This window comes from Clarias gariepinus, chromosome 24, assembly GCF_024256425.1.
Source record: "Clarias gariepinus isolate MV-2021 ecotype Netherlands chromosome 24, CGAR_prim_01v2, whole genome shotgun sequence".
Taxonomy (NCBI): domain Eukaryota; kingdom Metazoa; phylum Chordata; class Actinopteri; order Siluriformes; family Clariidae; genus Clarias; species Clarias gariepinus.
Genome location: NC_071123.1, coordinates 18561364 through 18583721, shown reverse-complemented (window position 1 = coordinate 18583721; position 22358 = coordinate 18561364). Strand labels below are relative to the sequence as shown.

General features: G+C 40.3%; 2 protein-coding genes across 4 annotated transcripts; one reads left to right on the top strand and one right to left on the bottom strand.

The window, feature by feature from the left end:
• Positions 1-2448: 2448 nt before the first annotated feature.
• Positions 2449-8127, top strand: si:ch211-284e13.5 (uncharacterized protein LOC793850 homolog). 2 transcript variants are annotated; one of them, XM_053485441.1, is made up of 3 exons: positions 2449-3180; positions 5695-6012; positions 6420-8127. In XM_053485441.1, exons 1-3 carry the CDS (start codon positions 2742-2744, stop codon positions 7010-7012), a joined length of 1350 nt encoding a protein of 449 aa, XP_053341416.1. In that variant the 5' UTR covers positions 2449-2741; the 3' UTR covers positions 7013-8127. The 2 variants fall into 2 exon arrangements, with proteins under 2 accessions (XP_053341416.1, XP_053341415.1); XM_053485440.1 differs by having other exon boundaries at positions 6417-8127.
• A 420-nt stretch (positions 8128-8547) lies between these two features.
• Positions 8548-22105, bottom strand: LOC128512252 (uncharacterized). Of its 2 annotated transcripts, XM_053485443.1 has the most exons (11): positions 22078-22105; positions 21804-21856; positions 18559-18642; positions 17905-17976; positions 17481-17546; positions 13923-13982; positions 12246-13749; positions 11749-11801; positions 11527-11610; positions 10496-10561; positions 8548-9718 (listed from the first exon to the last, which is right to left on the bottom strand). In XM_053485443.1, the coding sequence occupies exons 1-7, from the start codon at positions 22088-22090 to the stop codon at positions 13336-13338; spliced, it is 762 nt and encodes a 253-aa protein (XP_053341418.1). In that variant the 5' UTR covers positions 22091-22105; the 3' UTR covers positions 8548-9718; positions 10496-10561; positions 11527-11610; positions 11749-11801; positions 12246-13335. The 2 variants fall into 2 exon arrangements, with proteins under 2 accessions (XP_053341418.1, XP_053341419.1); XM_053485444.1 differs by lacking the exons at positions 11749-11801; positions 12246-13749; positions 13923-13982; ... (2 more) ...; positions 18559-18642; positions 22078-22105 and adding exons at positions 18781-18833; positions 19227-20538; positions 20801-20860 and having other exon boundaries at positions 21804-21907.
• Between the last annotated feature and the right edge of the window lie 253 nt (positions 22106-22358).

The window sequence follows — 22358 nt, the reverse complement described above, 5'->3', positions numbered from 1 at the left end:
TTTATATAAAACATTTGTCTTCCAAATGCAAGTTAGGGTTTGTCATACCTGGTCCATGTGTTCCATCACTTTGTGCATGTTTTTTGTATTCTCTCAGTTCCACAAACTCGTCTACACCACCTTATCCTGTGTACAGGGTTACGAGGGGCCTGGAGACTATCTCAGGAAACTTAGGGCACGAGGTGGTGTACACCCTGGACAGTGTGACAATCCATCATACAGCGCGCACACACACACACACGCTACATGTAATTTGGGGACACCAATTAGCCTAATCTGCATGTTTTTGGATTGTGGAAAAAAAACGAAGCACCCGGAGAAAACCCACCAAGCATGGAGAGAACATGCCAACTCCATGCACACAGACCTGAGGTGGGAATCGAACTCCGACTTTGGAGGTGTGAAGTGCTAAACACTAAGCCACCGTGCCACCACATGTCAAACTTCTCATCAACTAATTTAAAAACTTAAACTTAAACCTGAAACTTGAGTGAGTGTAAGAAGGGAAAACAAAATGGTAGTAAACAATGGGACTACTGATAAAGTTGAATATAGACTGAATTGTAGTGTACATGTACAGAGCCAAATAAATGCAGTTAACATCTAACCAGAAGTGCATAAATGGCCTATTTACAATTTATAACAATGTGTTATAACAAACAGAGATGCAGAAGAGAATAAAGTACAGTATATATAAATATGCAGTATAACTGTGCAACATTGTGCAGTGAATTTGACAGACGTGTCTGTCATGATATACAGTACATATGTACATACAGTATACTGTACTGTATGAGTTCTGAGCAATACGGTATATACAGATTAAATATGGTGGACTATACTGTATATCCATATGACCTTTTCTTAAAGTGTCACATCAATTGTAAACTTTGTCTGAAAGCAGATGTAAACAGTGTGCAGTGCTGATTTGTTTAGCCATTTGCACACACTTTAGTATTTGCATGAACTGACATTACCTGACAGTTTAAGCAATCTTTTGCCATTTTACCTGTACAACAAGGCAGCTTTGCTAAGTTTATTTTAAATACATCACTGCTGACTTATTAATATATTATAAATCTGCTCCATTGCAACCAGAGTCGGGACAAACATAAGATTTACATATGAGATTTCCATTCATTTAATAAACACACAAAACCTTTTTTCTCCATACAATGCATTATATAAAATTGCTAAATTTCTGGGTAACTGTTTATCACACATTTGCTTTTTAAAAATTCCATCTCACTTTACATGATTCCTTTACCTCACTAGATTTTAGAATGTTGCTGTTGGTATTTGTTCATTCAGCCACAAGAGCATTAGTGAGGTCAGGGGTGAGAAGGTCTGGGGTGCAGTCAGTGTTTTAGTTCAAAGAAAGTGTTTTCAATTGGGATTAGGTCAGGTCTCTGTGCTGTACTGCAGTACACTCTACCACAAGTTCTTTCATTCCAACTTTGGAAATCCTTGTCCTTAATGAGATATACACTTTAATGTGTTATTGAGGCTGCAGCTACTGTGAGAAGGGCCAAATTGTGATGGATAGACAACTGGGTCAGAGCAACTCCAAAACTGCAGCTTTTGTGGGATGTTCTGGTCTGCAATGGTCAGGACATACCAAAAGTGATCCAAGGAAGAAAACATTTACAACAGTATAACAGTCTATATACTGTATATAGACTGTTATAATGTTGTAAATATGCTTTACACATATTACACAAGATGCACAAATTACACTTTACACATTTTACACAAATAATGCAAAAAAAAGGTTATGCCTATTTCACTAAAATTCAGGCATATTGCACATAAAATAACATTTGAATGCTCAAGATTTATGCATATTGCAGAAAATAATTATACTGAAAATTTCACTAGTATTTAATGCCTGTATTGCTCTTAGGTAAAAACAGTTTTCAATCTATTTTTTGGTTTTTATTTTTCCGTTCCATCTTGATATAGCTATATGAAAATATTATGATAATATTATAAATATTATACTAATATAATTTAATTCAAATTCAATTAAAAAAAATTCATTCCTTACATCTACATACACATTTTAATTTGCAGTGAAATTCTTACATGACTGTTTGTGACCTAAAAATGAAATAAGAGAAGCAAATGTCAATAAAAAAAAAAGGAAAATATAAAATCTACAATATGTAGTAATTATTTTAGTTACAGTAAAAGAAAGTATAAAATAGAAATATATGAAAATATAAAAAATTATGAATATATATATATATATATATATATATATTGTACATTACAGTGTATATATATACATAGAGAGAGAGAGAGAGAGAGAGAGAGAGAGAGATAGAAAGTGTGTTGTTATACAGTTAGTAAAGCTGATTGGTTGACACTACGTTATAGGCGTGAATTGGCCAATCACGGAGCAGGAGGCGGGATCTGCCCTGAAAGCAGGAAGTGATGTGCCAGACGCGTCACATAATGTAAATGTGAATTAACGAGACGCGACTTTTGTGCTTTAAAAGGCAAATATTCTGTTTACTTATGAGTGTTTTTCGAGTTTCAGGGTTTAAGTATGATAGTATGCTTTTACTGTGTAATGAGGAAGTGTGTGTGTGTATACAGGCTGTGTTGTTAGCAGGTGAGGTAAACTTTAAGCTTCAGAGCTACACATGCTAGTCTGTGCTGGGAAATAAGAAGCAGGCTGAGAGGTAAAGAAGTGTCGCCGAGAAGCAAGGAAGAGGAGACCGCTCGGTGTGGAGGTTATGGCGCACAACCCCGAAACTCTTCCGTCAGACGCGGGTCTGGTCGCGGAGCTGTCCGTTTCCTTCCACGAGGAGCTCAGCGCGAGCATCCAGAGCGCCTTCGGTGTCGCCGGAGAGCTGGCGGTGGCCGAGGTCTCCAAACTGGTCGGGAAAGCGTTCCGCGATGTGCGCGATCAGCTGCACAAAACCCTGCTGGCGAACCGGAACCTCCAGGCGAGACTCAGCCTGACGCAGACGGAGCTTCGCGCTGCGCGGAGACGCGCGCCGGACACGCGCGATATCGCCGTCGGCACGAGCGAGTGTTTTAAACGGACGCACAGGGACGCGGTGTGTCAGATCGGACAGGACGTTAAACCTGATCTAACACGAGGACAGGATTTACTCCAGATCCGGGAGGGTGCAGGCCTGAGCTTTAACACTCCTGATCTTATAGTAACAGGTACAAGTCAAAACAAAACAACTTGCATGATCATTAAGAACATTAATAAATTATTAGCATCATAATAGTAGCTTCTAGTCAGAAGCCAACATGTACAGTAATACAAAAAATGTGTGAAGTTTATGCAACATGTTAGTGACCAATCTTGCTTCTCTAAAAATTTAAAGTTGCTAACCGTTTTGGAGAGATGATTTTATATGTTCCACAAAAATTGTCATTTTTTTATGAGGCGCCGTATAGGGCTTAAATCAAACTTCACTCACACATATATGAAACACTCACACATACATATATACAGTACTACTGACTGCTCAAACAACTACATATGACAAAGCGAACTGTAGCGGTGTAGGGAACAAGTGAACAACGAATCTTCAGTTTAGCGGGAAAAGGAATGAATAATTTCCTATAAGTCATTACATATCGCTGGAGTGTGAAAAAATGTAACTCGAAAAATAATTTATATTTTGTTATAATTATTATCGAGGACGACATCATATAAATAGGCCACAAAAATTTACATTTTAATTTAATTAAGAAACCATTCGTATTATATAGGCTATATATTATAGGCTAGTTATCTGTAAAATAAATACATAAATACACCTCCCTACATCATGTAACTGAATCGAATAATTTATTCGTAAGTTATAAACGTTTCAATACGTTATATATATTTTTAATGGTATCAGTTTTTGTTTCAATAATTATTCTATATTTAATGTCCGTAGTGTGAAATTTCCACAGCAGCAGCGACAGGTATCCGAGGTGCTTGTGTTACCATGGTAACGCAAGGAGGAAGTGACGTTGCATGGTGTTCTGAATGGTGGAATTTTGTAGAGTGAAGTTCCCTTAAAAGACATTTCCTGCGTAGGGTGTAGGGAGTAGGGAGTAGTAATTTAATGTATATGAACTTCATTCTCCCTGATTAGTAGCGTTCCTTAAATAGACCGTTAATGGACAGTTTAGAAGACAACGAGTGATTGATTTATCACTACAAAAGTGGGTGATATGGAGAGTCGGAACAATGTTTAAATTTCCGATTTAGAGTCCTGTGGGATTCCAGTGAGTTAGTTATTGTTCCGACATATTAGCCACAGATTTCGTGCTTCAATTCTCTTTTTGCAAATCATCACCTGCGTATTATATGCAGAAATATTCAGACATTATGTGGACAGTTCTGAATACGCCATGTGATTGAGCAGTGATGATCATTATACTGTCCTACTCTGTCTTCTAAACTGTCCAACAGCAGGCTGTTTACAAACCAGTACTACCATTCAGGGAGAATGAAGCGAAAAGTCCATCTACACTGAAATGACTTCCTTTTAAACTGAAATGCCTTCTGGTTACACTGAGAATCTCATAGGTGTGTGTGCGCGAAGAGTTTGTATGTATGTATGTGTGCGCGGAAAGTATGTATGTGTGTGTGCGCGGAAAGTATGTATGTGTGTGTGCGCGGAAAGTATGTATTTGTGTGTGTGTGTGTGAGAGAGTATGTATGCATGTGTGTGTGCGCGGAAAGTATGTATGTATGTGTGTGTGCGCGCGCGCGCGTATCTTATAGGTGTGTGTGCACATTTCATATGTAGTTGTTTGAGCAGTTAGTAGTATATATGTATGTGTGAGTGTTTCATGTGTGTGTGCATGAGTGAAGTTTGATTTAAGCCCTATACGGCGCCTCATAATTTTTCAGTGTTATACTCTCTCGCTTTAAAAAATAATCATTGAAAATGCAAATTATTTATATTTCTTAATAAATATTGATACTAAACTTGGTGTAAGCATTCAGGAGCCTGTAAAACTGCTTAGTTGACTAATTTTTTTTTTTTTTGTGAAAAGCTTAAAAAGCAGAATATATGTAGTGTCCGTAACCATGTCAGATTCATGTTGCAGTATCTTAACAATGTTGCATTTTAGAATGAAACACTCTTTCTGGTTTATGTCTTTTAATGCAAAATCTAAACTGGCCAAGTTTAATCTGAATGACAGTTAAGATCATTAAAAGTTGTGAATTCAACAAAGTTCCAGACACTACAGACATAAAAGAGCATGAAATTGTATTCAGCAAACATGTTACTTTTTATCCGTTATAAATATGTATTTACTGTATGTATGTATGTATGTATGTATATATATTTACAAAAAACTGAAGCATGGATCGGGAGATAAGAGGCATTAAATATTATGTAAAAAATTTATGATTTTATCTGAAAATTCACTTTTTCACCTACAGTTCGTGACACAAAATTTAATACCAATGTACATATTTTTTAATATTTAGTCAAAACTGACGCATAATCATATTAAAAAATATGAAAATTTAGCTTTCTATTAACTTTTCATGCGCATTTATCTTTGAATACGAATCCATATTCGTAAACATCTGAACATTTTAAGTTAAAAATCAAGTAGAAGCCCAAGACTAATCGATCTGTCACCTTTTAAGTAATTTCCTTAGCAAAAAGTGGAAATGACTGATTTATTGCCTCTTGATATTTTATCTTTAAACAGACATAAAAGAGGATCATCATGCTGTACAGGAAGACGCTTCACGTGCTGAGCGGGCGTGCATTGGGACGGCATTGGTACCCGAAGCGTCAGCGGCCCACATAAAGGGCTGTATGTCCTTCGAGTCTGGTCTTACAGCAAAGTTGGAGGAGGCTGATGAGTGTGCTCATCCGGACACCAAGTCCAACACCGAGCAGGAGATTATCTTAGACTCCCTCTCAGTGGCTCAGTCCAAGTTATTGGAGGTGTGGAGACCTGAACCACTGCCTCTTCAGAGCTGTCAATCAAACTCCTATGGTTCCTCTGGCAGCTCCGCTCTGGGTAAGTTTTGGTTTAAAGCACAGACGCGTTGCTTGACCTGTGTTTGCTATGTTAAAGGGGGGTTGGTTCCATCATGTGGACTTTAAAATAGTAAAAAAGGGTTTCAGCATACATAGTGTTTTTACAATATTAGTCAATTTATTATAACACAGGTTTAACATCCTGTGTTATAATTATAAAATCATAAATTATATTTCAACAAGTGCTCAAGTCGGCTTTGTCCATAAAAAGTTGATGAGATGATATGCTGTGAAATTAATCAGGTTTTTATAAAAAATCCTGTTCATATTTTTGGGTCGTAAATGTTTCCTAATAAGACAAATAATATAATAAATAAGTAATAAAATTGTAATATAATATATAATCTAAAAGAAACCCTTTTCTTTTGTCTCTGACTACCCCAGCAGCCAACACCTCTCTCTTCCAAGAAGATCTACCAGGCATGGACTTCCTGTCTTCAGCGTCCTCCGGCCAGCCAGACACCTGCCATATACAGCTTTCCCAGAGAGATGCTTCCTCCCTAACTAACCCCGCCCCTAATTCACTTTTCCTCAGTCACACCTCTGGACAAGGGCACGCCTCAGACCAGCCCTTTCCTACGCCGGAGGACGTGCACAGGTATCGCGGCCTCCTGCAGCCCAAACCAGCCAGCCATCAGCAGAGGAGTACCAGACGCAGCCTGTACCCGCCCGGACGAAGTCCGTTCCGCTGTTCTCAGTGCGGCCGAGACTTTAACCGCTTGGAGCACCTGAAGATCCATCAGAGGATCCATACTGGCGAGAAGCCGTACGCTTGCAGCGAGTGCACTGCACGGTTCAGACACTCATGGGCGCTCACACGCCACTTGCGCATCCACACGGGCGAGAAGCCGTATTTGTGCACGCAATGTGGGAAAAGCTTCCGGAACTGCGGCGGGCTGCGCTTCCATCAGAGGACACACGCGCGGCAAAGCGGCCTGACAAACAACAGACCCAATTTAGAGGATTACGGGAGGACGTGAGGGAGAGCTTTAAACATTTTTAGATTCTTTTTTGTTTCTAAGTTTGTTTGCATAAACAGGACTTTTCCATATTAGAGCATGGAGCATACTGTTGATATATAATCACCAAAATGTTATGACTCGACCATATTGGAAAGAAGGAAAAAATTTTGAAGAAAATTATTTTTTAAAAATTTCCGAGCATGAATTATGGCTATAATTCTGGTCATGATGAAAGCGGAAGAGATAAAGGTCATCAGTTGAATTTTACAATTGTTTTTTATATTATTTATAAAATTGTAAAATGATCCAAATTCAAACGCAGTAGATTTATCTAACCAAACGTACTGTGCGTGTATGTGGTATCCATAATGTGGTTCTCTCCTAAAATGTGGAAATGTGAGCAGCCTGTGTGGACCAACACTGATCAGCCATAACTTTAAAACCGTCAACATTAACACCACCTACCACAGGTTGTAGGTTTCTCTTGTGCCATGGTGCCTGGCATCGGGACATCAGCCTCAGGGTGCTGCGGGTTGAGGCATCAGAGGTCGGGGGGGATTTTATAGGCCAAGTCAACAACTTTGAACTGTTTGCTATGCTAAACCCCATACTGTACTATACATGACCGGCTGTGGTGCACTGGATATCTTTCTGTCACAGACAACGTTGAGTGTTCCAGGATACTTTAATCAGTTCACTAGTTTGTAATTGATATTCAGTGTTGCTCAAGTCAGGTTAATATTATGGCTGATCGGTGCCTTTCTTTTTTTTTTCTTTTTTTTTTTGACTTGTGTGGTGTGCGTGTGCAGTAAATTTTCGGTATGATAAAAAAAAAAAATTATGTGGATATCTTTAGTCATATTTTTCAGAGCCCCAGTGAACAGGTACCTAGCAGTAGTCAACTGTTGCATCTAGATGCTTTCAGGATGTCCGGTTTCTTCACGGTCAAAGAAGTGGACCAGCTCATCATCACAACTGACCAACAGGATGACACTCAACGGTTTTCAGAAGCTCTGTGACTGATTTGAAAGGCCACCATGAGTGCCAGAAAAGTGTTATAGAAACTATACAAATGATTGTATTTACTGTATTTTTTATGCATGTGTGAATTAAACTTTGAATCTCACTTTTTACTGGGACTCTTAGAAATGAAGTGTAGCAAAGTCTCAGAACATAAGTGTAGCAAATTGGGATTAAAGGCAGCTTTTATTCTTGGCCACCTGAATATATCACCCCTTTCGAATCTGAACTTTGATCTATAGATTCAGTAATTTGGGCAACATTTTCAGATATTTCTACGATCCGTGCTGAGCATTTTCACATTGGTCTACCAGGATCGATTCCAAAAACACTTGAAACAAAAGTCGGGAACCATGCCCATGTCCACTGAAAAAGGTGGTCCTGAGAACGATAAAGTGTACTCAGGCATGGATTTAATCAGATCTGAAACCAGTTGTACCTAAGAAAGGAAGTAGATCGCTGTTTAGATGTGATCTAAGGAAGGCTCATGAGAGCAACTATCTTGACATTTATTTTCCAAAATAGAAATATTAGGCAAAGCACGGAGGTTAACTGCCTTGTTCTTGTGTTTAATCATGGCTCTCAAACCAAGTAGATGCATACTGCCACCTGCTGTATGAGAAGATAATGTAAATACGCAAGTGTGCCCGAGAATGGAAGGTCAACATAATGTGAACGCTGGCTAGTGGGGGAGGAAGGAGGGAGGAGCAATCGTTCCTGGGTCTTGGACCAAATTAATCGTGGCTAATGTAAAAACGCACTTAGTCTATTATTATAGAAGTTGTATTTATGTGTGAACAAAAGGAGTAGGTAGACATTTGACATTTTCTTTTTGACTTTTTAAAGCTCCTTTTTTTAAGTGCCTGAGGCAATATTTCCCCTAAGTCCAATGTGAATTTGTCTTGTTTCAGATATCAGAAAAGGGAATTAAAGAGTTTCTGACTACTGATCTCTAAAACGGTTTCCACGTGCAAGTCTAAGCAAAATAATATTTCAGGATTACCTTAAACTTTACAAACATTTTTATTATTACAAAAGTCAAGATATATACATTGATAAAACTTCTGTTAAAAGAAAGAAGAATAAAAATTTGAATGTTTTGAGTGAGAATATCTAGGAATTCCTAGGAAATGTCTAGGAACGCAGAATAAATTAGATCTGAGCTTACAAAAATATATGTTTTTAATATGTGTGAATAAAATTGATCTTAAATATACTTATCTGTTTACATTTTTAGATTGTCCCCTTAATATATATTTATACACAGTGGTATTAAACTCAAGCTCATCAGGTTTGAAATCTCTGCCGCGCTGCTCTGGGTGCGGAGCAGGTTAGGGACCAGTACATGTCTTTGTCCTTTTTGCACTCCTCTGTCATCCTTAGACAGATAAAACAGTATCTATGCCTGCACTGTGCACAACTCACATACTTACACCCCTTCTCGTGCATCATTACGTTGTGACATTTGGGGCAGGCTCGGAAAACAGGACAACCGTACACTTTGCTGGTGGATTTCGTGACTCTGTCACAAGTCAGCAACAGTGAGACGACCTGGCACGACTGGTTGGTGCAGGTGCCGTCAGGACAAGGGTGGAGACAGAGCTCACACAGTGGTGTGGTAGAGCAGCGTGGGCACTGCAGTAATGAAGTGGGACGTCCTGCTGGAACCACTGCAGACTTCAGGGGGGAGGAACATGTTGGACACTGTAGAGCAGAGACAGCAATCATTACAGCAGGAACACATGAACTCTTACACCCGAAGGTAATTATAGGTAACTATTTTTCTCTAATAGTGGGCAGTTCCGCTGCATTAGTTTGGCATTACTTTTTATATAATAATTCAGATAATTTGTTGAGTTGTTGAGAGGATTATCCCATCTTCATACAACTTGGCACAGGTTTTACACCAAACCCGCTTCCTGATATTTCCCTTTAAATGCTATTCAGGCTTGGGACTGGCACTAAGGATTCCCTGCATCCATTGGCAGGGTCCAGGCATTGGTGGGGAATTAAACTTTTCCGCATAGTAGACGAGATGCCTACCACTAAGCTACCAATGCCTTTTAATTCAGACCATTTGTAATATGATTTGTCAGTGTTCTATAATATACTGTTATAAATAAAATCACCAAAGCCATTAACACCCCTTTCCCTTTGAGACCTTAATGAGTGTTCCACTATCAGGATAAATTACATTTCGATAACTGAATACCTACAACCACACAATGAATCCATCATATTTTCATTCATTTACCTATACCGCTTATCCTGTGAAAAAAGCTCTAAAGGGTCGTGAGGAACTTGTGGCCTAACCCAGGAGACTAAAAGGTCAAGGCGTGGTACACCCTGGACATGTACGCACACTAGGGCTAATTTGGGAACTGAACATGAGTGCCAAAAGCAGAGATCAGCATTCTTCCATATTGTGGTACATAAAGGATAATGAAATTGTGGGTATGAAAGCATTTATGTCTGGCTCACCATTCTGCTGTAATCTGGTTCCTTGGGCAGTGGCATCGGTGGTGGAGGTGTAGACTTCATTATCGCCTGTGCATAAAACATGAACCTTATTTAAGAGCTGTGATTAAGTTTCAATGGTTAAAAGTACTGTATACAGTTAGTCTAATTGGCCTGTCTTTCTGTTGTGGGAGGAAACCCACCAAGCACAGGTTATAACACACAAACCCCATACACACAGACCCCAGGCAGGAATCAAACCCTCGACTCTGGAGGTATGAGGTCTCAGTGCTAACCACGACACCGCTGTGCCGCTTAGATCCTTTTTAAGTGGAATAAAATGAAGCACCATGAGTGCCAACAGGCCAAAAGCAGGGATCAGCATCTCTATTGTGGAACATACTGTAGTGGAATGTGAAATTATTTGTGCATGGCCTACCATTCTGCTGTAATCTGCTTCATTAGGCAAGGGCAACTGTATACTTGGCGTAATCTGCATGCCTTTGAAGTGTTGGAGAAAACCTACCAAATATGAGGAGAACATGCAAACTCTATGCACACCGAGCTAACGCAAGGATCAAACCCCTGACCCTGGAGGTGCGAGGCCAGAGTCCTAACCACTACGCCATCATGCCACCTTAAATGAGATAAGATGAAGCTTTCACCTTTCCATCTAGGAACCTCTTTAGTCCAACTAGGGACTGTGGACGCCAATGGTGACTATTGTATTGATTCCCATTTGTATAACCATGGTAGGACATTCACACACTATGGGCAATTTGGAAACACCAATTTGCCTAATCTGCATGTCTTTAGACTGTGGGTGGAAACCCACCAAGCATGGGGAGAACATGCAAACTCTATGCACACAGACCGGATACGGGAATCGAACACAGGACCTGGACATGCAAGGCAACGATGCTAACCACTAAGCCGCCAAAATGGAGCGTATGCAGCAAAATAAACTGAACACGAGTGCCAAGAGCCTAAAAAGCAGAGATCAGCATCTCTATTGTGGTACATAGTGGAAATTTTAATTGTGAATATTTGCTCACCATTCTGCTGTAATCTGGATCCTTAGGCAGTGTCATTGACAATGGTAGCGTCAGCCTCTGTGTAGACATGTCCTTCACCGTCGTCTGCATAAAATATAAATCTTTCTAAAGGCTTGTTTCAAGTTTCAAGAGATACAGGTATACACTACACTGAACTTAACATCTTGCTCTGTACTATGGCTAAAAGCTAAACCTTGGTGTAGCCATGAAGTAGACTCTTACCTGCAGTGATGTGGGATTGTCTTGCTTGGGCGGATCATCTGCTCGTGATGAAGCTGGAAAATGTAGGGGTATTCGTTTGCGTTTATTAAAAAAATAGATACTGGTATTCATTTTCACTTTAACTCAGATCAAATCAGAGTGGCGCAGTTGTTCTAAAGCAAAAGTGAAACCTGGAGACGCAGGACTGTTCGTATTATTATTATTGACTTTAGAAGAGATGACTTTAGGAAAGCCCCAAATGGCATAATGTGGGTAAACATATGTATTGTGTTTATTGCATAGTGGCTTTAAGTATTCAAGATTCACTAATACATCATTTCCATATACAGAATTTGGAAATGAATTTCCATATACAAATGCATATACTGTAAATACACATGATGATCCTGTTAGTGGTCTTAAACATCCAGAACTAGACACAACCTCCTGTAAATATTGCTTGTCCTCACTCACCCACTATGTCTTTAAGAAAGAAAGCACATTTGAGAAACACATACCTGCTCCTCCCATCCCAGTGCTTTCTATGTCTTTTCCCCAGAGCTCCGTTTGGTTCCTCTCGAGCGCCTCGTCCTCAGACTGACACTCGCTGTCTTCACCTTTCTCGCTCGCGGCATGTCAGAGAATGAAAACAGGAGGTTCTGTCATTGCTATGAGTCGCCCCAGTGTCGGAGTTTCCTGATACATCAGCATAAACAACCCTAATGTACTGTAGATAAGTGGAAAGTCCCAGAATTTCACACAAACAGCACACGAGTGCCAGAAGAGGGTAGTAAAGTCATACACTTCACTAAAGTGGAGACCTTATAACATCTTTTAGTTATAGAAGGGGATATTTGTTGAGCTTTCTGATCCAATCCATTTCTGAAATCCCTAATTAATGTGATGGGGAAATACCGTGTATGGCCAAAATACAGGTGCTGATTTTAGTATATTATCTTTCAGAAGCTACTTCTGAAGTTTATGCGACATGGAAGTGACTGATCTTGCTTTCCTAAAAATTTCAAGTTGTTAACTTCAGCTGTTTTGGAGAGATGAGTTATACTGTCTCGCTTCAAACAATAATCATTTAAAATGCTAATTACTCATATTGATTCATAAGTATTAATAATAAAATTGGTGTAAGATTCCAGAAGCATGTGACCTGTAAAAATTATTATTTTTTTAATTAAAGCATTGCGTGCAAATTTTCATTTTAATCTATATCGGCCAGGTTTCATCTAAATGACAATTAAAACGATTCAGAAAAGTGACATACACATCATAAAAAGGCATGAAATTGGATTGAGCAAATGTGTTTATTTTATCTGATTAAAATATAAATGTATGAATATTTACAAAAAACAAAGAATGGATCGGGAAATAAGAAGCATAAAATATTTTTAAAAAATGGTTAGACGATTCTATCTGAAAGTTCACTTTTTCACCTGTGTGAGAGACTTTACTTAAGTCACAATATACAAAGTTTATGAATAGAAAATAATTTAAATCTGAGATTTAAAACTGTTTGCTTTTAATGATTGTAAAAATAATTGAATAGAATCTTAAACAGCTTGATTATATTTTAATTTCCTTTATGTGTCCAGTTCGTCAGGTTCGAAATCTCTGCCGTGCGGCTCTGGGTGCAGAACAAAACAGGGAATAGAAGTTTCCATCCTTTTTGCACTCTTCTGTCATTCTTAGGCAGATAAAACAGTAGCGATACCTGCACCGTTCACAATATACATATTTACACCCCCCCTGGTGCATTATTACATTGTAGCATTTGGGGCAGGATCGGAAAACAGGACAGCCGTACACGTTGCTGTCTCGTTTGGTGACTCTGTCACAAGTCAGCAACAGTGAGACGACCTGGCACGACTGGTTGGTACAGGTGGCGTCAGGACAAGGGTAGAGACAGAGCTCACACAGTGGTGTGGTAGAGCAGCGTGGGCACTGCAGTAATGAAGTGGGATGTCCTGCTGGAACCACTGCAGGCTTCAGGGGGGAGGAACATGTTGGACACTGTAGAGCAGAGACATGATACATTTTTATAGACCAGGGTCCTTAATACCTGTTCCTTACATCTTAGAACTACACATATGGCAACTCAAACAATATTTATCGACCAGCCAAAACATAGTGGTACATAGTGGAATATGAAATTGTGAATACAAAAGTATTTGTTTCTAGCTGACCTTTTTGCTGCAATCTGTCTCCTTGGGCAGTGGTCTTGGCAGTGGTGGTGCAGACATCACCTTTATTGTTGTCATAAAACACAAAAATAACATGAACCTTATTTAAGAGTTGCATTAAAGTTCCAAAAGTTAAAACCTCCTCCAGTTAGTCTAATCTGCATGTCTTTGGACTGTGGGAGGAAACCCACCAAGCAAGTGATGCACACAGACCCGAGGCAGGAATCAAACCCTCGACCCTGGAGGTGTGCGGTCCTGGTGCTAACCACTGTGCCGCTTATGGTTGTAACAATAGGAACTATTGTTGAGATGTTTTGTTGCAACCAGGACTGTTGTGCGTGTACGAAGAGTGAAAATAGAGCAGAGTGTTTGTTATACTTTAAGCAATACTACAAATAATGAAGTGCCTCCCACAGTTCGGCACAAAGATTAAGATATTCTGTGTCTTCATTTAAGAAAAGACCGAGAATATAACATATTGGCAGCGGATGAAAGCTGGTAGAAGCTACAGGCTAACAGGGTAAGGAATCGTACCGAGCTAACGTAAACAGACCCACCGCCGTTCGACATAGAGGGATTAAAACCACCTTCACCATCGTGCCTGGACTCTAGCAACCTCTCAAAGTCATGGAAACGTGGAGGGAAGAGTTTGTGCTTTATGTGGACTTAACTAATAAACGCAGAGGAAGACAGAAGTTCAGACTTTTCTGTTACTTAGTCGGTGAAAACGGCAGAGAACTGCTAGATACGCTAATGGGCGACACCGCTAAAGAAACGTCGAAGCTGGATGACGTCATTAATAAGTTCAATTCGCACTGCAACCCCAGCGTTAACGCGACTGTGGAACACTAACGTTTTTTCTTGAGAAACAATGGCACTAGCGAAACTATGGATGGTTATGTCACAGTGCTAAAACTGTGGGTAAAACATGCAAAAACATGCATACAGCTTTGCAGGGCGGCAGAATTGTCTTGAGAAAATAGCAAAACAACGTACTGTGATACCAATTAATCTCCTCAACCCCGATACAAGACTCAAAGACACAAAGACAGTATTGGTAATGTGTAATAAAACCAAACTGAGGCCACTGGGTAAAGGCAAACTTAGGTTACGAAATCCCAGAAACAAAAAACTATACCAATTAGAGTTCCAAGTGGTGGACCAAGGCTATACAGCACTGCTGTTAGGCAAAAAAGCCAGCGAGGCCATGAAACTCATAAAGGTGCAGTATGAGAATATTATGGCCGTAGATAGCATTGTTACCACAGAGAAGCCCATAATAGGAAAATGGACAATGGAACAAATCAAAGCAGATTATGCCGATGTGTTCACTAGCGATTTTTGCCTTGAGGGGGAATACGAAATCAAAGTTGACGACACTGTAAAGGCAGTGCAGCTACCAAAAAGACGTGTTAAAGTCGCTATGATGAAGCCGCTCAAGGAGGAACTGCAGGATCTACAACGTAGAGGCATTATCACGCCCGTAGAATGCGGCACTGATTGGATCAGCGGAATGGTTGTCATACAGAAACGAAGCACTTAAACGCAACCACTTCCAATTGCCAACTATTGAAGACATACTGCCGGATCTGTCCAAAGCCAAAGTTTTCACTGTTTGTGATGTTAAAAATGGCTTCTGGCATGTCAATCTAGAAGAAGAGTCTATAGTTATCTCTAGGACACCTTCTAACGGCAGATGGACTTAAAATTGACCCAGAGAAAGTTTGTGCCATTAAACAGATGCCTGAACCAACAGATGTGAAGGCAGTTCAAAGACTACTGGGTATGGTAAATTACCTAGCAAAGTTTTGCCCCCACCTCTTGGACCAGTACCAGGTGTTGGACAACTTAACATGAGGAAGCATTTCAGAAACTGAAAGAAACTATTTCTAATGCACCAGTGCTAAAATATTACAACCCTGACGACGAATTGACTGTACAGTGTGATGCCTCAGACACAGGTTTGGGTGCAGCACTTCTACAGAGTGGTAAGCCAGTCGCATTTGCAAGTAGAGCACTAGCACAAACCGAGCGCGGTTATGCGCAAATGGAGTTTCTAGCTGTAGTGTTTAGAATGGAAAAATTTCACCAATACACTTATGGTCGCAAAGTTACTGTACAAAGTGATCACAAGCCATTAGAAAACATAGTGAGAAAACCACTACTGAGTGTGCCCAAGAGACTGCAAAGTATGATGTTGCGTATTCAGAAGTACGACTTGGATGTAGTATATGTACCAGGAAAAAACATTCTAGCGCAGACACTTAGCAGAGCATATCTTCCTCAGTGTTCATCTTACGGCTCAGCTGAAGCTGAGATAGAGACTGTTAATATGGTGAACTGGGTACCAATTTCGAAAGATAGACTTCATGCAATCCGATCTACAACAGCTGATGATAAAACGCTACAGATCCTCATCAAAACAATATGCCAAGGTTGGCCAAAGGATAAAAACAAGACACCAATTGAAATCAGGCCTTGTTTCTCCCTACAAGAGGAGCTGGCATATCAGGATGGAATAGTGTTCAGGGGCGAACGTGTCATTGTTCCTAATGCACTACAGAAAGAGATCACTGGCCGTTTACATGCATCACACTTGGGGGTAGAGGAGTGCCTGCGGAGGGCCAGAGAATGTGTTTACTGGCAGGGCACGAATGAGCAGATCAAAACGTATATGGGCAAGTGTGACATTTGTAGGTCAGTAGACAACCAACAGCCAAAAGAAACTCTAATCACACACGATATGCCAAGAAAACCTTGGGCAAAGGTGGGCACAGATTTGTTTTCCTTTGACAACAGAGACTATCTCCTTACAATAGATTATTACTAAAATTTTTGGGAAATAGACGACTTGCCTGATACAAAGTCTACTACAGTTATAAAGAAACTGAAAGCCCAGTTTGCTTGCCAAGGCATTCCTGACGTTGTCAGGATAACGGACCTTAATACACATCACAAGAGTTCCATAAGTTCGGCCAGTTATGGGAGTTTCAACATAAAACGTCATCACCAGGTTAGCCTCAGAGTAATGGCAAAGCAGAGTCAGCTGTCAAGACTGCAAAAAGACTTTTGTGCAAAGCCAAAGCTGCTAGACAAGACCCATATCTTGCACTTCTGGACCATTGGAACACGCCGTCACAGGGCATAGATACAGTACCAGTCCAATTCAGAGGCTATTTAGCCGACGCACCAGGACACTCATGCCTACCAAAGCAAGCCTCCTGAAGGTTAAAGCGGAAGGAGCGTATCACACCCTGATAGACAGACAAAAATGTCAGCGTGCGTACTACAATCGATCTGACAAAGACCTAAACATCTTGAAACCAGGTGATTGTGTGAGAATACAGCCAATGGAACCACACACTGCCTGGAGGAAAGACAGAGTTCTGAAAGCAGTTGATGCTAGACCCCATGAAGTGCAACTAGAGGCTGGTGGTGTTATTAGAAAAAATGGGAAACACCTCAGACAAAGACAAAGCCAAAAGCAGAGATCAGCATTCCTATTGTGGTACATAAAGGACTATGAAATTGTGGGTATGAAAGCATTTATGTCTGGCTCACCATTCTGCTGTAATCTGGTTCCTTGGGCAGTGGCATTGGAGGTGGAGGTGTAGACATCATTATTGCCTGTGCATAAAACATGAACCTTATTTAAGAGCTGTGATTAAGTTTCAATGGTTAAAAGTACTGTATACAGTTAGCCTAATAGGCCTGTCTTTCTGTTGTGGGAGGAAACCCACCAAGCACAGGTTATAACACACAAACCCCATACACACAGACCCCAGGCAGGAATCAAACCCTCAACCCTGGAGGTGTGAGGTCACAGTGTTAACCACTACACCGCTGTACCACTTAGATCCTTTTTAAACGGAATAAAATGAAGCACCACGAGGGCCAACAGGCCAAAAGCAGAGATCAGCATCTCTATTGTGGAACATAATGGAATGTGAAATTATGAATATGAAATGATTTGTGCATGGCTTACCATTCTGCTGTAATCTGCTTCATTAGTCAGGGGTAGTGGCAGGGGCAAGAAATAGGAAGACATCACCCTTATCTGTGCATAAAACATGAACCTTATTTAAGACTTGTGTTTAAGTTGTTCGAGTATACAGTTGGCGTAATCTGCATGCCTTTGGAGTGTTGGAAAAAACCTACTAAACATGAGGAGAACATGCAAACAGACCTAATGCAAGGATCAAACCCCTGACCCTGGTGGTGCGAGGCCATACTAACCACTATGCCATCATGCCACTCAAATTAAATAAAATGAAGTTTACACCCATCCATCTAGGAACCTTTGTAGTCCAACTAGGGACTGTGGACGCCAATGGTGACCATTGTATTGATTCCCATTTGTAAAACCATGGTAGGACATTCACACACTATGGGCAATTTGGAAACACCAACTAGCCTAATCTGCATGTCTTTGGACTGTGGGAGGAAACCGGAGAACCCGGAGGAAACCCACCAAGCATGGGGAGAACATGCAAACTCTATGCACACAGACCGGATACGGGAATCAAACACAGGACCTGGACATGCAAGGCGACATTGCTAACCACTAAGCCACCGTGCCGCCATAATGGAGCGTATGCAGCAAAATAAACTGAACACGAGTACAAAAGTATTTGCTCACCATTCTGCTGTAATCTTGTTCCATAGGCAGTGTCATTGACAATGGTAGTGTCAGCCTCTGTGTAGACATGTCCTTCACCATCGTCTGCATAAAATATGAATCTTTTTAAAGGGTTGTTTCAAGTTTCAAGAGATACGGGTATACACTACAGTGCACTTGAAATCTTGCTCTGTACTATGGCTAAAAGCTAAACCTTGGTGTAGCCATGAAGTAGACTCTTACCTGCAGTGATGTGGAATTGTCTTGCTTGGGTGGATCATCTGCTCGTGATGAAGCTGGAAAATGTAGGGGTATTCTTTGCGTTCATTTAAAAATATAACGGTATTAATTTTCACTTTAACTTATTAGAGTGGCGCAGTTGTTATACTGTAAAGCAAAAGTGAAACCTGGAGACGCAGGACTGTTCGTATTATTATTATTGACTTTAGAAGAGATGACTTTAGGAAAGCCCCAGATGGCATAATGTTTCTTTGAGTGTTCAACATTCACTAATACTGTACATCATTTCCATATAAAAAATTTGGAAATGAATTTGTACTGTAAATACGCATGATGATCCTGTTAGTGGTCTTAATCATCCAGAACTAGACACAACCTCCTGTAAATATACTTGGCCTCACTCACACACTATGTCTTTAAGAAAGAAAGCACATTTGAGAAACACATACCTGCTCCTCCTATCCCAGTGCTCTCTATGTCTTTTCCCTCAGAGCTCCGTTTTGTTCCTCTCGAGCGCCTCGTCCTCAGACTGACACTCGCTGTCTTCACCTTTCTCGCTCGCGGCATGTCAGAGAATGAAAACAGGAGGTTCTGTCATTGCTATGAGTCGCCTGATGTAGATAAGTGGAAAGTCCCAGAATTTCACACAAACAGCACACGAGTGCCAGAAGAGGGTAGTAAAGTCATACACTTCACTAAAGTGGAGACCTTATAACATCTTTTAGTTATAGAAGGGGATATTTGTTGAGCTTTCTGATCCAATACATTTCTGAAATCCCTAATTAATGTGATGGGGAAATACCGTGTATGGCCAAAATACAGGTGCTGATTTAAACTATAATCATTTAAAATGCTAATTACTCATATTTATTTATGAGTATTGATAATAAAATTGGTGTAAGAAGCATATGACCTGTAAAAATTGTTTCTTAAATTAAAGCATTGCGTGCAAATTTTCATATTAATCTAAATTGGCCAGGTTTCATCTAAATGACAATTAAAATCAGAAAAAGATTTTAAAAAGTGACAGACACTACATAAAAGGGCATGAAACTGGATTGAGCAAATGTGTTCCTTTTATCTGATACAAATATAAATGTGTATGATGTTTACAGAAAACGAAGCATGGATCCAGACATAAGAAGCGTAAAATATTTTGAAAAATGGTTATATGATCTATCTGAAAGTTCACCTGTGTGAGAGACTTTACTTAAGTCACAATATACGGAGTTTATAATAATTTGAATCTAAGATTTAAAAATGTTTGCTTTTAATGATTGTGAAAATAATTGAATAGAATCTCAAACAGCTTGATTATATTTTAATTTCCTTTATGTGTCCAGTTTGTCGGGTTCGAAATCTCTGCCGTGCGGCTCTGGGTGAAGAACAAACCAGGGAATAGAAGTTTCCATCCTTTTTGCACTCTTCTGTCATTCTTAGGCAGATAAAACAGTAGCGATACCTGCACCGTTCACAATATACATATTTACACCCCCCCTGGTGCATTATTACATTGTAGCATTTGGGGCAGGATCGGAAAACAGGACAGCCGTACACGTTGCTTTTTGGATCGGTGACTCTGTCACAAGTCAGCAACAGTGAGACGACCTGGCACGACTGGTTGGTACAGGTGGCATTAGGGCAAGGGTAGAGACAGAGCTCACACAGTGGTGTGGTAGAGCAGCGTGGGCACTGCAGTAATGAAGTGGGACGTCCTGCTGGAACCACTGCAGGCTTCAGGGGGGAGGAACATGTTGGACACTGTAGAGCAGAGACATGATACATTTTTATAGACCAGGGTCCTTAATACCTGTTCCTTACATCTTAGAACTACACATCAGCTCTGTCACACCAGAGGCCATTTAAAACACTTTCATTTTGTTTGAAGTGAAGTAATGCATTTTGTTTTTTTATTATTTATAGAAATATGGCAACTCAAACAATATTTATTGACCGGTCAAAACATAGTGGTACATAGTGGAATATAAAATTGTGAATACAAAAGTATTCGTTTCTGGCTGACCTTTTTGCTGCAATCTGTCTCCTTGGGCAGTGGCCTTGGCAGTGTTGGTGCAGACATCACCTACATTGTTGTCATGAAACACAAAAATAACATGAACCTTATTTAAGAGTTGCATTTAAGTTCCAAGAGTTAAAACCTTCTTCATTTAATAATCTGCATGTTTTTGGACTGTGGGAGGAAACCCACCAAGCACTGGTTATAACATACAAACCCCACATACACGAGGCAGGAATCAAACCCTCGACCCTGGAGGTGTGAGGTCACAGTGCTAACCACTAGACCACTGCACCGCTTAGATCCTTTTTAAGTGAAACAAAACGAGTGCCAACAGGCCAAACGCGGAGCTCGGCATCTTGATTGCGGTCCATGAATATGAAAGAATTTGTGCATGGCTTCCTATTCTGCTGTAATCTGCTTCATTAGGCAGCGGCAGTTTAAGTGTAGACGTCGCAGTTGTTTTTATCTGTGCATAAAACATGAACCTTACGTAAGAGTTTAAAGCACAGAGTTAGCCTAATCTGCATGTCTTTGGACTGTGGAAGGAAACCGGAGAACTCGGAGGAAACCCACCAAGCAAACCGGGAGAACATGCAAACTTTTTGCACACAGACTGGATACAGGAATCGAACACAGGACATGGACGTGCAAGGCGACAATGCTAACCACTAAGCCACCAAAATTAAGCGTATGCAGCTAAATAAACTGAACACGAGTGCCAAGAGCCTAAAAAGAAGAGATCAGCATCTCTATTGTGGTACATAGTGGGATGTGAAATTGTTAAGATGAAAGTAACTGGCTCTTTAAGCAGTGTCATTAACAATGTGGTAGTGTCAGTGTCTGTGTAGACATGTCCTTCACCGCCGTCTGCATAAAATATGAGTCTTTTTAAAAAAGGTGTTTCAAGTTTCAAAAGATACGGGTATACACTACACTGCACTTAACATCTTGCTCTGTACTATGGCTAAAAGCTAAACCTTGGTGTAGCCATGAAGTAGACTCTTACCTGCAGTGATGTGGGATTGTCTTGCTTGGGCGGATCATCTGCTCGTGATGAAGCTGGAAAATGTAGGGGTATTCATTTGCGTTTATTAAACAAAAAAATACTGGTATTCATTTTCACTTTAACTCAGATCAAATCAGAGTGGCGCAGTTGTTTTAAAGCAAAAGTGAAACCTGGAGACGCAGGACTGTTCGTTATGATACTCATGATAACCTGGTTAGTGGTGTTACAGTATACATCCACAACTAAGAAGAAAGCACGTTTGAGAAACACATACCTGCTCCTCCCATCCCTATGCTCTCTATAACTTTATCCCTGAATGGTCCGTTTGGTTCCTCTCAAGCGCCTCGTCCTCACCCTGGCGCTCGCTGTCTTCTCCTTTTTTTCTCGCGGAATGAAAACAAGAGGTTGATTCCCGGTCAGGGAATGAAAACAAGAGGTTCTGTCATTGGTCTGTACAGCACACGAGTGCAAGGAGAGGGTAGTACATTCATACACTTTATTAAAGTAGATACCTTCAGATCTTTTAATTATAGAGAAAGATATTTGTTGAGGTTT